The 16,902-nt window shown below is 42.7% G+C and overlaps 1 protein-coding gene across 10 annotated transcripts in view; it reads left to right on the plus strand.

Moving 5' to 3' along the window:
• The window catches only part of NAV3 (neuron navigator 3), a 569,112-nt gene that overhangs the window by 483,105 nt on the left and 69,105 nt on the right, over window positions 1-16,902 (plus strand). For all 10 annotated transcript variants that reach the window (XM_075932261.2, XM_006118491.5, XM_075932267.2 and 7 more), the window contains 3 exons: window positions 5,277-5,415; window positions 12,211-12,487; window positions 15,250-15,955. In XM_075932261.2, coding sequence (XP_075788376.2) covers window positions 5,277-5,415; window positions 12,211-12,487; window positions 15,250-15,955 — 1,122 coding nt within the window. The remainder of the gene's footprint in view (window positions 1-5,276; window positions 5,416-12,210; window positions 12,488-15,249; window positions 15,956-16,902) is intronic.

The raw sequence follows: 16,902 nt of genomic DNA on the forward strand, positions 1-16,902 counted from the left end.
GGGGGCAGACTCCTCCGCTGCCCTCCTCACCATATTGCTGCCTTTGATAGAGGCAGCAGTGCAGGTGGAGGGGGAAGCAGGTGTTAGGGAGAACTGGCTTTTAAACCAGCTCCCCCATTAGCTCCTGCCTTCCTTCCACCCCCCACTGCCTCCATAGGAAGCAGCAAGCAGGGGGCAGGTGGGTCTGCAGAGCCAACACTCAGGGGGGAGCCAGCTTGAAAGTTACTCCCCGCGTGTATCAAATCCCAACTGCCTCCCCGTATCCCCCCATGCTGCTGAGTGTGGGCGCAGGTGGATCCGGTGCTTCTGGGGAGCTGGCTTCTAAGCCAGCTGTATCAGAGGCAGCAAGGGGAGGGAGGGAATGTGTGTGGTTGACAAGATTATCCAATAAGACCAGGCTTATCAGTTAATCATGTAGTCATCTACATGTTGACATCCCTAGTTTTTATTGCCAGAGACGTGTACTGGGTATTCCATCTGCATAGCCACCCACCAGGCTCCTCCCAGCCCTCTGCAGCCAGCCATGGAGCTGCTGGCCTACCCAAACTGTCTCCCTTCAGCCCTGCAGCCAGCTGAGAAACTGGCTGTGTTCCCAGCTTAGCTCCCCCTCTCTGGAAAAAGGCTCACCTGCCTACAGTCAGAGCCAGATTGGGAACTGCCGCCATTGCACACTTTGAAAACAGCTGAATTCCAACCAAATAGATAATAAGGGGTTCGTGTCATAGAGCTAATTGGCCAGATGGGGAGAGCAGTTTGGCTGCAGCACCTGGAAACAGCTGATGAGACTGCCCATGCAGTGGCTGATTGGCTTCCAATAACTGATCCTTTCCTGGGTACTGAACACTCCCGACCTCTTTCTTTCCAGAGCTGTGTATCAGGGTGCCCGACCCTACTTTCATCTCGGTTATGGTGTCTTCTTCATCTAAGAGATCAAAGGTGTAATGAAAAGAGGAAAGTGGAGTTAAAGATTGAAATCATATTGTTGCTAATTAACCAGCTCTGTGCCTAGATTGGGAAATACTGTAAGCCAGGTTTAATAAAACAGGTGTGTTTTATCCTTAGTATTTTATGCTCAAACGTGGTGCCTGTGACACTGTACGATATATCAATGTCCTGCTTCTGGTTGTATTTCCCAGCGCATGCTGTGTTTGATCATATTTAACCATAATTAAAGGTATTTCCATTTATCGAGCTTGACAGTACTGCAAACTGTATATGCCTTACAAGTAGGATTTCAATAATGTAGTGGTGGGCCCACTGGGGTTCTATGCGTGTCCTGCAAGATATTTTGTTTACCATTGCCCACATGTATGGTTGCCAGATTCCACTGGTTTCCGTCTACATAGTTTTGTTTGGTTGTTTTTTTTTGTACAGGTATTAATAACATGATAAACACATAAAGCAAGAGTATGTGAATTGAGGTATGTGCAGATTACGCACAACACTGACTGTGAGAGCCATATGCTCCCTCTGCATCTAATCAAAAAGTGCTGCTGTGGTTCAGTCAGCATACCCTGCGAATTCTAGGTACACAAACACAGCTAGCAAAACTACCCTACCCCAAGAGACTGTCTTGGTTACAACAATCTTGTGGCCCGCTGAGATGAAGGAGGACCACTCATGCAGCCCATTCACTAACCTAGGTTGCCCATTCATGGAATAATGGCTTTATAGGCTGTGAAGCTTCCTATCTACCACATTAGACAATGTTAAAGTGGCAAAAAAGGCAGTAGGAATGGGAGCTAGTGGAAACAAATAGAAGTCCTCGTAAGGCATTCTGGGGCACCGCTGCACTTCTTTGGCTGGATTGGGGTCCCTTTATCACCACAGGCTCAGCCCAGTCCAAGCCTCAGCCTTTTAGTGCTTTGCAGTTCTGTCTTGCTTTGTTCACAGGCAGGGAACAGCAAAAGTTCAAATTCAATAGAGAACAAGCCCCTTTTGGGCTCAACAAAGAGACAAGCTCAGTAGCACCCCCTCACTTCAGAGGTGCCTGCATAGCAGCTTTACTGCAGTCCTTTCGGACAGGTATCTGAAAGAGTCTCCCCCTGCTGGGCTTGCCTGGGGTCCACAGTCTCTTCCCAGGGCTAGGGAAATCTCTGGCATGGGGTTCCTTCTTCAGCTTCAACAGACATACCCTCCCCAGCAGGTTCCTCATTCTTACACAGAGCTTGGAAAGATGTGGCCCAGGGGCCGGATCCAGCCCACCTAACACTTTGATCAGGCCCACAGACTTCATCTGTCTGCTTTCTACTTATATCCTGCTACCAGTGCCACCAAATTTCCAGGCGGTGGCTCAGGTAGTAGGATCCTATTTAAATGGCTCATGGTTGTAGTGTTACCCTGCCAGGGGCTGGAGCGGCAAAACCCTTTACAAAGCTGCAGCAATCCTGGGCTGCTGCCAGGAAACATGGTAGCAGTGGAGCCAGGAGTCTTTGCTGTGTTTTTAATTCAAAGCCTGTGGCCCCAGACAACTCTAGAATAGGCTAGTCCCCAGGCCCACCCTTTCTAACCCAGACCCCACCAGTTCCAGAGGATGGAGCTGACCGATGACCATGTACCAAAATTAAGTGCTCCCCATGTGAAAATTATTGCCCATCCCTGTTCTAAAGCATGGGATGGTTGGCAGGGACAGAGAGGTAGGTCTCCGTTAGTGCACAGAGTCTCCTTCACCCCTTTTCTGTCAGTGTTGGGTTTATGCAGCATATTTTTACAATCGATCAGATATGAAACTGCATTCTTAAATCGTGTTTACCATCTATTCCATGGCAATGCTGCAGAAGCTTTATTTATTTGTATCCTTTACACTATAGGCAATATTGTAGTCTGTTCTCACCCTTCTGAAATAACTTTCTCTTGTACTAATTTGAGTCTCTATCATTGCTGTATTCAAAATAATGGTGTCTGAGGTTGCTAGGATACTGACTAGTGTACTGAACTTTCTGTCCGATCATGGCATGCTTCTTACTAATCTCTTCAACATCTAGATTATTTGTAGCTGCAACTGGCACATTCCAAAGTCTTCAGTGTGGTAATGGATATATGGGTTTAACTCCTCATAGCTGCACATGTAAAACAAGTATCAGAGGGATACATTTAAAAACAAGAATTTTCAAATGTCTCCATTGTTTCCATTGTTTTCCCTGCTCTAATATTAGACATAGTATAGGTCCTCAGGATTCCAGCTCCATTTTACAAGCTCCATTTTTTAATATATTCGGATGCGATTTCTAGGATTTCCAAAGTCTGCCTTGTAAAACTCTTGGTGTCTACAGGCCCCTGACAAAAAAAGATCACTAGGGTGTATTTGATGTGAATTCAATTTCCGTAATAAGTGTTAAGTGATAAGACTGAATTTTTCACACTCACTGAGCTGGATGGATCCTATATTAAAGAATAAAACTGCTGTGGGAATTATCCAGACTTTGATTAACAAGGCCAACATGGAAGTTTGTTCACTGAATTCAGAGTAGTAGAAGGTGCTACCTTTGTCTCTTTGATGGCAGTTTTGTAGTTGCTCAAAACTGAAAGATCTGAGTTTTTCCTAATCCCCTTAACTCTTCCCTTCTCCACTGTATGGGTTTTTCTCCAAAGGATGGATAACTCAGGATCAGATTGTAACACTACAGAGAACTGCACAGGTAGAGTAGGGGCTACCAGGCACTGTTAGGTTCCTTCACTGAGTTTCCTCTAAAATCTTCTGTCAGGGCATGTCTACACAGCAGCGTTATTTCACGTTACAGGCTGCCCCCGACTTGTGATGCGATTGGCTCTGGGGATAGCATGGCAAGTCAGGGGTGTCGTAACTCAAGCCTGCACTTATGAAAGGTGGCATACACCGTCATAACTGCGGAACCGAGGATGTAAGTCGGGGGATTTCCTCCCCTTCCGCACTTACAGAAAAGGTCGTAAGTGCGGGGGATCATAAATCAGGCTGTCGTAAAGCGGGGGCCTCCTGTATTTTGAAATAACAGAGTGCACATCTACACAGCAAGCCTGTTGTTTCAAAATAATTTCAAAATAATAGGCTTCTTAGTCCAAATCCTGTAACCCTCATTTCACGAGGAGTAAGGGAAGTCGAAGGGAGAGGGTTCTTCCTTTGACTTCCTGCAGTGTACACAGTGCCAAAAGCTGAGTTAAGCTATTTCAACTTCAGCTATGCAGTTAACATAGCTGAAGTTGTGTATCTTAATTTGACTTTAGCCAGCACTGTAGTTATACCCTCAGGGATGGGATTTGCCTAACTCCCTTTACCTCAGCCCCTCCATGGTAAAAATAGGGCTTGCATGAGAATAGGGGGATGATCTTGCCATAGAGCTATCATTGCCTCCTTCCACACCCACTCTCCAGATCTTGTGAAGCAGAAAGGATAATAGTTGTGTTTCTATGAAATGTGTAACTTCTGTTCTGTAATGGCACGTCTACACAGCAGAGCTAAAGCCGAAATAAGCCACGCAACTTGAGCTACGTTGATTGCATAGCTTAAGTGAAAATAGCTTATTTTGGCTTTTGGCTCTGTCTACAGAGCAGGAAGTCCGAGAAAGAGCACTCTTCTTCTGACCTCTCTTACTCCTCGTAAAATGAGGGTTACAAGAGTTGGAGTAAGAAGTCCTCCAATTCAACATTATTTTGACAGTATGTCGAGATAACTGCTTGTAGTGTAGACATGGACTATGTTATTTCCAAAATAATGCTGCTGTATAGACATAGCCTAAGTAGCCAGCTCCAGTAACTGTTTGATCAAAAAATCCTGTTTTAATGACACAGCACCCACCAGAAAAAAGGCTGAGAAGAAAACTGAGCTACTAGAAATATTGGTTACCTGGCTGACAGTTGATTAGGCTGGAGAGGAGATATTTCCTTTATTTTTCTGCAGGCTGGAAATCCATAGGGTACTGCAAGCTGTTAATAACGCTTTGGCTACCAATACAGGTAGCTTTAATGGATTTCCCTGCCAGTGTACTGAATGTGATTGCAATGAAGCATGAAACAACCTCTTTTAATGACTTAAACTAGTGCCTGCCCAGAGCTGATATTACATTTTTAAAAGGCCTCCTGGTCTTTCACTAATTAAATGGCTACCAGTCCACATTTGAAAATGAGTGAATGACTAATTTAGAAATGTTGGGAAATGAATGTGTATTGTATATTAGCAACTATTTCTCAATGTTCATTGTATAAAACTTATGCAAAAAAGGTACTATTGAGAGCATTGTTTTTAAGACATTTTCTGTCCATTGGCTTTCTGTGAATAAACAGATATCCTTCTTTCTCTGCAGCTGGGATGACAGCAGCTCAGTTAGTAGTGGCCTCAGTGACACTCTTGATAACATCAGCACAGATGACCTGAACACCACCTCATCTGTCAGCTCTTATTCTAATATTACTGCCTCTTCCAGAAAAAATGCTCATACGCAGGTAAGTAGCTTTTCATTACTTGCTCTTACCATATCTTTTCAAGTACATAGTATACCAGGAAAAGTGTACTTAAATACAAATAGATAAAAGGAAGCATCATACTAGAAAAATATCTTCAGTGTCAGTACGTCCAATGACATCATGAATATGTGACCTGGTTTTCTATTATTTATTTGAAAGAAGCATTGCATTCCATTAAACACAGAATGCAATGTAGTTGAATTGTGAGTAGATGGATTTTTACTCACTGCATCTTACTCTCTTACACCTAAATTATGGTGTGATTTAAATTACTCCAATTTGCATTCATCATGACATGTAGTATGTCATATAGACTTTCTAGCCATAGGGAAATTATGTCCCTTTTCTATTCATAGGGAGAAAGGGATGGGCAGAGGTATACTGTTCTTCTGTCTCCTCTCCTCCATGGGGAGAGGTAAGTCAAGGAAGGGAGCAGAGAACTCTTGTTTTTCCTGCTCCTCTCCAGGAAGAGAGTATGACCTTTGAGAATGTCAGGGACATGGATCTGCGGGAACCTTCTCTCCTGTGTTCCAGAGTGGTTGGGACAGCCACTGAGCACTCCTGCTGTTTTCAGTGCTGCTTCTAGATTCCCTTAGCACAGGTGTCTGAGATCTTCCAGGATAAGGGTTCCAGTGAGCCACTCCTCCTGCTCAACATGGAGTACACCTTCTTGCCCACTTAGGCTGTGTCTAGACTACATGGAGCCATGTAGATTAGCATTGTCGGCAAAGGGAAATGAAGCGGCAATTTAAATAATTGCCGCTTCATTTAAATTTACATGGCTGCTGCGCTGAGCCGACAAACAGCTGATTATCTGTTTGTCGGCTCAGCGCGCTAGTCTAGACGCTCCCCTGCCAACATCAAAGCCCTTTGTCGGCAGCCCCGTTATTCCTCGTAGGATGAGGTTTACCGGGGCTGCCGACAAAGGGCTTTGATGTCGGCAGGGGAGCGTCCAGACTAGCGCACTGAGCCGACAAACAGCTGATCAGCTGTTTGTTGGCTCAGCGCGGCAGCCATGTAAATTTAAATGAAGCGGTGATTATTTAAATCGCCGCTTCATTTCCCTTTGCCCAATAAACAAATCTACATGGCTCCGTCGACGGAGCCATGTAGTGTAGACGTACACTTATGGTGAACAGTTGCTTCAGTTCCTGCCTGTCTGGTGGAATGGAACACCAGAGGCAGCTGTGTGCTCTTGGAGTGATAAAGCATCACTAGTATTCTCCTGCTATGGCCCAAGCCTCTCTGCCAGCCCGCACAAAACAACCTCTAGGCTTGTTGTACCCTAAGCATGGCTTTGTCTGTGCAATTTTATATTGATTTTTACATTTTCAAAGTAAAAACATTGAATTCGCTCCTGACCCAAGATCACACCATTAGACAAGTTGAAATTCCACAGTTTCAACATATTATTTTCATAAACCTCAGTCAGCAGAATACAGGTAAACCCCCTTCCAAGAACATATCTCACGACTCCTCACATCTCCTTAAATGCCCCAAAGGTCATGAAAATGTAAACCACACAGCTTTTGGGTGTGGTGTACTGTTCTATCTAGTGGCACTTAGACACTTACAAAGATAAATAATGAGTTTGCACTACAGCCTTAGTTGAGAGCCAGCTAGCTTTTACCTCAAGCTGTAGAGGCTCATGTACTTTGCTCCAGAGGTCCCAGGTTTGGTTCCACCTGTCAGCATTACACAGGAAGTTAAGAAACTGTAGACTCTTGAGGGCAAAGAAGAAAATGAGTCTCTCAGTCAAGAGGCCTTCATAAGCAAGGCACTGACAGATGGCTCATCTTTCTGATGAGGACCTCAAGTTTGAGCACCTTAGTTGACCTCCAAAACTGCAGAAATGCATCCATTGCAGCTGGAAGCCTGCTTTCCAGTGCAGAACCAGGAATGTTATCTCTGCTTGAGAGTGTGCATTAAAAGTAGCAGTGTAGCCAGGATAGCAAAGATGGCAGCTTGGACTAGCTTTCCAAGTACACTCCTAGGAGGTCTAAACAGGTTTGTAATCAGGTGGATCACCTGTGGTTTTTAATGCCTTTCAGTGTGCCATCTGGAGCAGAGTAAGTGCATGTCTGTTACTTGCACGGGGGACCATGCTCCCAGCTACAAGGCAGACATACTCTAAAAGCTCATCTTCACGTGAAAAGCAGCACAATAAGTCACACTGGGCATTGCTGCTATCTGAGCAGATCCAGGATAAGAGAGGTCTTTAAAGTTCAGACCTGGGGCACAAAAAATGTTCAGAGTCCCCTCAAATGGCAAGCCAACGTAATCCCCCTGAGTTCTTCCAGTTGTTATCTCCATCTTTACCAAGCTGGCCTTCAGCCACTTAGGGCTTGTCTACATTGCACTGCAGAGGGGATTTCAGGGTGTAAAGTGTAAAATGTTAGATGCCCTGTGATCCAACTGCTCCGAGTGGATTCTGCTGGTGCAAATGAAAAGGAGTCCTGTTCCAACAGGCTATGTTCATATAGCCATAATGTCAGCTCTACTCCAGGTGGGGAGCATACACCAGCAAGAAAGAGATGGTGGGCTTTTTGCTGCTGTCAATGTACATGACTGGAGCAGCATAAATGGGCAACAGCAGGAAGAGGAAAATGGCCTGTTTTATTTAAAGGGGGAAAAAAGATTAGCAGACATGTTATGGATGCAAGGGTGGCAAAAATCTTTCAAAGAAGGATTTTATTCTAAACTTTTGCAGATGATGAAATTTGCTTTCAAATGTATCTCTCCGTCTTTTTAAAAATCTGTCTTTGAGGAAAGCTCTTAGAATATTACCATCTCAGTAACAACAGCATCAACAAAAACTCTCTCCTGAAACACCCTGTGACATTTGTATGCATATTTGCTTGGGTTCTTTTCCCATATTCTTTGTACAAAATCTGTTTTCCTGACAAAAGCAAATCTAAGATTATGTTAACATAGTCAAATATTGCATTTTTATGCCTCGAATGCCATACATTTCAACAGCAGCTGATGATTACTAGATACTGTCATGGGGTGCTCACTCACTGCAAATGGGGTCTCCTCCTGGCAGTTTGGGGGACTTGCTCTCTTTACAGTCTGACATACTTCCTTGTGGTTTCTCAGCTGGTTATCTTTTCTCTCACTCTTTGGCCTCTCTCTGCTCCAGTAGTTACAGCTTCCTCTTCAAGACTCAGCGCTCCGGCCGAGTCCCTATGTGGTTTCCTCTTCTGGATCACTGAGCCCCACTGCAACCGTTGTCCAGGCAATGCCACTCGTCAGTAGGGGAAACCAGCCCAGCTCATTGGTTCAGGTTCCAACCTATGGACTCTACAGCATGCAGGCTAAGGGCAAAACTTTACTGCTATCTCCCCAAACTGTGTCTAGTCTGCCTCCCAGAGGTTTTCTGCTTCACCTGTATCTTTACTGGGGTATGCCTGTCCCTCAGGGCCAGGGTGCCAGGGTCCTACTCTTTCTCTAAGATCCCTCCTTCCCTGCACAAAGAGGGCTGGAGACTTCTTCACTGCTATGACATTTCTTTTCTCTCTCTTTCTCTCGCTCTCTATCTCTGGTGAAACAGATTTGCTTGAATACTCTTTAGCTGCCACCAACTATAATTCCTCAATACTTCACAGTTTATAGCCTCTCACTCTGCCCTGTGTCTTTCAAGTAAAGTAACAACACTTTTTAAATAATACTCAATTTCCTTGATGTTTTTACATATCACATAATGTATTTGACCCTTAAGTCATCTGAATTCCTCAGAAAGCTTCTCCCTTTCTTTTTCAAAGCCCTTACTTACCCATAGAAGGTGATGCATTTTTCTTCCATGCTACAGAGCACATATATCTTTATGACTTTTAATTCAAAAAGGATTTTTGTTTAAGTCAAAGTGGCCTGTTAGTACTCTACTGTCCAGTCCCTGAAGTATGTCATAATCCTCAACTCTAGAGTACAATTCAAAACATCTTTTTACGTTAATGCTTTTTTTCCCATTCTTCATTTAAATTTTTCTGTCCTTTTCTTTTGAATTCCTGTTTACTTAAGGTATCTCTATCTCAATCCTTCCATTTCTTATAGCATTTTTAGCTGCTTTCCCTGTCATTTCATTCCCATTCCCTGTTATCCCAATATGAACTGGGATACAAGCTAATGCTTCCTATATTCCCATCCATACTAACTCTGTTATTAGAACTATAACTTCATTGATTAAATCATGTTTTTATACTGACATCATTTTTATCACCATAAGCCTTGAGACTGAATGAGAAAAAATAACTGTTGCTTCTGCTGGGTATACATCCCAGATCCAATTTAATGCCAACATTATAAATACATGGTCAGATATTATTTCAGATGTAAGACTTCCCAATTTTCGTATACACTATGCCATCCCTATTCTTCCTGCTTTTTTTCTGGTTTTGGACTCCTCGATCTGTATTGAACAAAAACCAACTCTTCTTTTCATGTATATGCTGGTTCACCTCCCCACATCAAACTTGATTTCAAATAGTCTTTGACACTGTCATTGCTACATTTGACCTCTGCTTCTTCCATACAGTTTTCATGGGAAATCTCTTCTCTACATTTATCACAACTTCTTTTCCTTTAAGAAACTACTGCTGGCATTTATAACACCTTAAAGGAGAGATGATATATGGCTTGGCGGTTTAATATCTGAAACCTTAGTGTTACTTTCTCAGGTAGAGTCCCTCCCTCATATGTAATCAGTACCACTATTGATGGCCATTTCCCATGCCCACTGAAGGTGACCTGTCAGGGTTGCTGCCTCTGTGATCACATTCTCATTCCCATCCCCATGCTCCCATTCCCTGTCTGGCCAACTGCTAAGAATAGGGAATAAATGAGCTTCAGTTGTCACTAGTGAGGATCATCAGGAGAAGAATAGAGTCCCCCTTATGAGCCAGCAGCCTGGGCAGAACAAGCTCTTCAGAGGCATCTTGACACATGCAGAAATCTGGGGGGCCACTTGCCCCTCATGTGTCATCTCTGCTCTCAACCTCCTGCCTCTTACAATATTCCCTCTGCTTTTTCTTATTCCAGTCAGCTACTTTCACTGGTAACTAATTTTCACTTAATGTTATTTCATCAGATAAGTGCCTTACAGTTATAACATTTTGGTTTATTTCCCTCCACAGCTTTGTTTTTTGTGGTGGAATCATCATAATCTGATTCTACTCTTTTCCCCATACTTTGTATCTGTTCTTTTTATGTAACAGAGTCTTCTTTAGTTTCCAAAATGGCATCACTTGGGGTTGGAAAATTCTCCATTGCCCCTCAGCCTTTCTGTTGCCACCTTTCTGGCTTTATATTAGCCCAGTCTACCCGGCTTATCTATGCTTCATCTCCCAATCGGGTTGCTTGTCCAGTCTAAGTTCCTCATGTCTAGGCTATAACTGACCTTTTCTCAGCTTCCAAACACTTAACTGGTTCAGGGCTGGTATGGGGAAACCAGCCCTGAATCATCCACTTGCCACCTAATTATTATTAATCATGTTTATTACAATAGTGTCTGGGGATCAAACAAAAACAGAACCCTATTGTGCTATGCACTGTACAAACACAGAGGAGTAAATGGTCACTGTCTCAAAGACTTACCATCTACCATACACAATAGATGGGGAAGAGAGGGAGAATTCACAAGGACAGCAAACATTGTGATCAGGGTTCTCTCTAAGATGCCCAGAAGCACAGCTTCAAAGGTGATTAATTGGCTCCACCTAGTCAGAAGCTCAGGGCTCCTTGCAACTTAGAGGGACCACTGAGTGTGATGACACTAAACATAGTGTTAGTCCCACCATTTCTTTTGGTGTTGAGGGTACAGAAGATGTTTAAGAAGGAATTAGCTAAGTGAAAAGACAAGGGGAAAAGATAGGATCAAAGGGACCAGAATAGGAGGAGCAACTGAGGGGAGGAAGGTAGGAGTGTGGATGTGAGTACCACTGAGATAAAGACAATGTGAATGAGGGGCTGGAAGAGGTTGGACTATGTCTGTAGTTGCTGTGATGGTTGTGGTCTCTAGCTGGCTTTCCCTGCTGTGTCCTTCCCCAAGGTCCCATGGCTGGGAGAGGAGGGTGCTGTTTGCCCACATCACGTGCATGTGTCTTCCTTTCACAATTCTCTGTCCAAGGAGTACCGGGGGAGGGATGTCCTTATATGGGCCTCATTTTAAATCTTCCCCTCACCCTCATTCATCCCCCTCCCCAGCCTGCAATGACTTAGTATTAGATTCTGTAGCTTCTCTGCCAGCAAATTGAGATATGAAGGTGAATTCTCTGCCTTTGTATGTTGGCTTCAGTGAGATTATGCTCAGCAGAGAACTCAGACCATTAACTGCAAAATGGAGAATGATGCAGGGAAATAGGAATACCCAAATAACATTTTATCCCATCTTCCTATGTATATATTATCATCCTCTGGGATCCATACCTGTTATTCAGACATTATCCCCATTTTAATCAATGTAAAATTTGTAGAATAAAGAATTACAGCTATGACCGTGAAGACTTTGGCAGCATATTGGTGATTTGAGTTTTGTGTAAATTAAAAACCTTTCCAGAGCAATGATTTGTTTGTGAACTCTCTAGGGAGTGGATGGACAATAAAGTGTTACAGTGGAAGACTGAAGTAATTTGGGTTTCATAATAAAAATCGTAATATAATCTGTGGTACAAAGAAATCAGTTTTCTTTATTCACCTTCTCTTCTTTGGGTTTAAAAATTGAGAAAATATTGAATAATCCCGAGATTTACCATTTCTTGTGATGTAAATTTCTTGTAGCTGAAGACTGATTCAGAGAAACGGTCCGTAACAGACAGTGAAAACTGGGGCAGCACGGAAGAACTGAAGAAGCCAGAGGAGGACTTTGATTGCAGTGGAGATGGCAGTGGCAAATGGAAGGGCCTTCCCTCGGGGCTGTCTGAAGACTGTGAGAAAGGAGGGCAGAAAGCATCTCTATCTGTTTCACAGACCGGGTCCTGGAGGAGAGGCATGACGGCACAAGTTGGAACAACCCCAGCCAGACACAAAACTGGGACAAGTGCTCTCAAGACACCTGGTAGGGTAATATCTCAGAAACTACTAGTTCAGAATCTTGACTTATTCTTTCTATTAAGGCTACATTTATAAAGAGCTTGTAAGGGGTTGAAAATAATAGATGTTATAAACATGCCACAGTAGGAGTTATAAATGGTTATAAACCATGATTATAAGCCATTAACTCACCTATTAGTCTCTACTATAGATGAACGATTTATTAAAATATCTGTTAAGCATTTATTAACCATTTATAGGTGTACCCTTAATATAATGTGTGAATGAATTTTGCTTTATTATCGTAGGAGTAACAAAATTTCTTATCGGGGAATTATAATGTATTGTTTCTCCTGTTTTTCTGTCTGTTATTTTATGCTCTCAGAAAGACTTGCACCAACAGCGTTTGAGAGTGTAAAAAAACCCCAATACCACAGATTACAACAGTATAGGGGGAATAACATTATCACTGAGGTGAGATGAACCAAGGTGTACATTTTGAATAAAAGCTTAAGGACTTCATGAGCTTCCCCCTATAAATAGAGTATCTTACTGCTAAGAAAAGAATGATCTCTTTCCTTTTTAAAAAGATAATTTTCTCTTTAAGAAACATTTTCTTCAGTGCTAAATGACTTTGTAAAGATTCAGAGATGTACCAGTCCTCAAAAAGGCTTCTTAAAAACTGGTAGCAGCCAGTGTCAGTATTTTGGCAATCTACTTTGAAGTAAAAAATCATAAGATCATAGGATGTAAAGATGAAAAAGACCCCTATTAAATTGTCTAGGCCATCCTTCTGCCAGTGCAGTACATTTTCTAGCACATGGCTCTGTCTAGTAAAAAATGTTTTTTTTCAAGACCATTTAAAAGTTAATGGTAAAGATTTTCTTAACCAGCAGAGCACCCTGCAGTCCAAGTCTGGGATGGGCTACAAGTGCCAGACTGGCATCATGTTGTGAATTGGAGGCTGAAAATTGGTCTTATCTACAGCACCCCTTTTGGGATCATTCCAGCAGTTAGAGATCATCTGGACACAGAGAGGTCCTGGCCACACTCCCGCACTGGCAGCTAGGAGTAGGCTGGCATATGGACTACTACTGCTGCTCTGTACCACCCAAAGATTTCCCCTATGCTGGTGGAATTCTCTGTTCAGTTGAAACAGAGCAAAGCAGCCACAGTGCTGCAGAAAACTGATGTTTTTTATTCATTTTTTAAAAATCCATGTTCTCTGTGTATGTATGTATTTATATATGGACATATGGTACACACATGGAGTCTACAATGCACTGTGTTTGTATATGTATAGGTCTATTTCTGCAGTAATGGAGTTGGATAGAATAAGAGAAATATAATACAATTTATTCCTGTTTATGACAATTTAACACCACAATAGGAACCACTCCAATGAGCTATACAATTGTTATAATAACTTGATATATTAATGAAAAGTTCTCAGTGTAATTGTCTTTAGAAGTCTTTATGACCTTAGAGTAGGGACTCTACTCGAAATCAAAATTAAAGAGTGGCGACAGAAGTGACAGTTTTGATTGTTACCGCAAAGGTGTTTGTAAAGGTAAAATGAAGTAATTGTTTCCAAATCCAATTTAAAACATTTTTAGCATTTCACAACACTACTATCATCTAGATGCATGTGTGTGTACCAGTGTAGTAGTAAGGCCAGACTCTCACAAATAACAATTGTGAGACGATAGTACAGGTTGAACCTCCCTGGTCTGGCTTCCTCGAGACATGAGTGGTCCCAGACCAGGAAATTTGCTGGATCAAGGGAAGTCAATGCACCCAGGTCTCCACATTTCCTCCTGGCTGCCCACTACTACCTAGAGCTCTGTTCTCCCTATGGGTTCCACTTTTCCCCCCACCTCTGACTCATGGCTCTGCTGTCACCAGGGCTCCACTTTTTCCCCATGGCTCTGCTTCTGCCTGGGAGGGATCTGCGCTCTGCCTGGTGCCCCACCTGCTGCCAGGGGCTCTCCCAGCGGCCCCATGCCTTGAGCTCCAGGTCTGCTTATCAGCTCCTGCTGCCAGAGACTCTCACCAGTGGCCCCTCACCTAGAGCTCCGCACTCTACCTGGTGGCCCTGCTGTTGCCAGGGTCTCCTCCCAGCAGTCCTGCTGTAGCCCAGGACTCCTGTGCTCCACCTGCCCAAGCCTGGCAATGCTCCTGATCCTGTGGGGTCACCCCAATAATGCCGGATCAGAGGTGTTGCCAGACTAGGAAAATATGGATTAGGTAGTGTCAACCTGTAGGATTATGACAAATAAAATTAAATCATAATACTGACACTTTTATCATCACAATGAAATTAACTGTAAGTCAATGAAAACATATGCAATTAAATCAAAACTGAAGAATGAAACGAGTTAATTTTTTCAAAGATAAGTAGTGTATTTCTGAACTCTTAATTGCTATTAACATTTTATTTTCATATTTCATTTCTTTATTGCTAACCAAATAAATGTTGTCTAAAAATCATAGTTTCAACTTCAAACTCTTTCATAAATCCCCCATTACATACATGTAGCTAGAAATCCTCTGTAGAATTTCTGTCTTAATACCTGATACTCATCTATAATATATTGCATCTAGTACCGATTACTGGCAGAGAAGAGATATTAAAGCTGGACTATATAGACCATAATTGATCTATGGCAATGTTTCTGTTTTTATTTCATTTATATCTCAAAATTCAAGCATGTAGTAATTATAACTTGATATTAAGATACTGTAGCTATAAATACAGAGACCTAAATAAAATATATTCTTAATTAGGAAAAACAGATGATGCAAAGGCTTCTGAAAAAGTGAAAACACCCCTCAAAGGAGCCTCCATCCAGCGCTCTCCATCAGATGCAGGAAAAAGCAGTGGGGATGAAGGAAAAAAGCCTCCCTCTGGCATTGGACGATCGACTGCTACTGGTGCCTTTGGGTTCAAGAAGGCTGGGGTGGGATCTTCAGGTATAATCACCTCCAGTGGGGCAACTATAACAAGTGGGTCGGCAACGCTGGGGAAGATGCCCAAATCCACAGCCATTTGTGGCAAGTCAAATGCAGGGAGGAAAACGAGCTTGGATGGATCACAGAATCAGGATGACGGAGTATTACATGTTAACTCAAAGACCACTCTGCAGTACCGAAGTTTGCCGCGCCCTTCAAAATCGAGCACCAGCGGTATTCCCGGCAGAGGTGGACACAGGTCCAGCACCAGCAGCATCGACTCTAATGTCAGCAGCAAGTCTGCAGGTGCTGCCACCACCAAACTGAGAGAACCAACCAAGATTGGCTCAGGGCGCTCCAGTCCTGTCACCATCAATCAGACAGATAAAGAAAAGGAGAAAGTGGTGGTGTCTGATTCTGAGAGTGTTTCATTATCCAGTTCCCCGAAATCCAGCCCAACCTCTGCCAGTGCCTGTGGAACACCAGGACTTAGGCAGCCAGGATCAAAATACCCAGACATTGCCTCACCCACATTTCGAAGGTAAGGGCTGTGCTATGAAATCCTGAATTTTAAGTATTGATTTTAAATGTGTAGGAGCTCTGTCAACTGGGCATCCATATAGAGGTCCTGTAAGTGGACTCTTTGCTCCAGCAGAAAATAAAATGTAAATGCAATATAAAATACTGATTAACAGTTCTTAAGGAATGAGGATCCCATTGCAACTCTGAAATGAGCTTTTCTTGAATTTTGACCATTTTTAGCACTCTCAGACAGTAGCTACATGTTAATCATGATGCACATAACAAGTTCTCATTGAATATTCAGATAAATCCCCAATAGAATAAAGTCTTCTCATTAATGGAGGTCCTATCACTGTAATGGTATTTGCAGCCGGCGGGGGGGGGGGGGGGGGGGGGCTGGAAGGAATAATGAGCACTTGGCTTCACAGAAATACAGATTAATAAAGTAGTTCCTTTTTAAAATTGTCAGCAACCTCTAGCAATAAGGATTTTATTATCTATGTAGTTTCATTAAGTCCCTGATCAGAAACATTAACAAAATATGAATCTTTTGGAAATGCCCATATCTAATGTTTATGAAAGGGCATTAGATGAAATGCTTCCACTGTTTTTGTAAAAACCAATACTGCCCTCTTGTGACATACTGCAAATACAACATTTCCTTTAGTGGCTGTAAAATGGAGCTAATGTTGATTAACATGAGTTTTATTATAAATAAAATAGATTACTGATTATTTTGTGACAAGTTTTGCATTTATATTGAGAGTGTATTATTGACTGCAAACAAAATGCTGAAGATATTTTCAGCAAGAGACTAAACCATTACTGACTGTGTTTCAACTTTAGGGGGAAGGTGCATTGTTACTGTAGAAACATAGCTTCAATATACGCTGCTAACAGCCACATGACATGTGCCTGTCCTTTCTGCACTTGCTCTGTGCATATTATTGTATCTGACTAATTACT

The sequence above is a fragment of the Pelodiscus sinensis genome, chromosome 1 (genome assembly GCF_052426305.1).
Source record: "Pelodiscus sinensis isolate ZL-2025 chromosome 1, ASM5242630v1, whole genome shotgun sequence".
In the NCBI taxonomy this organism is placed as follows: domain Eukaryota; kingdom Metazoa; phylum Chordata; order Testudines; family Trionychidae; genus Pelodiscus; species Pelodiscus sinensis.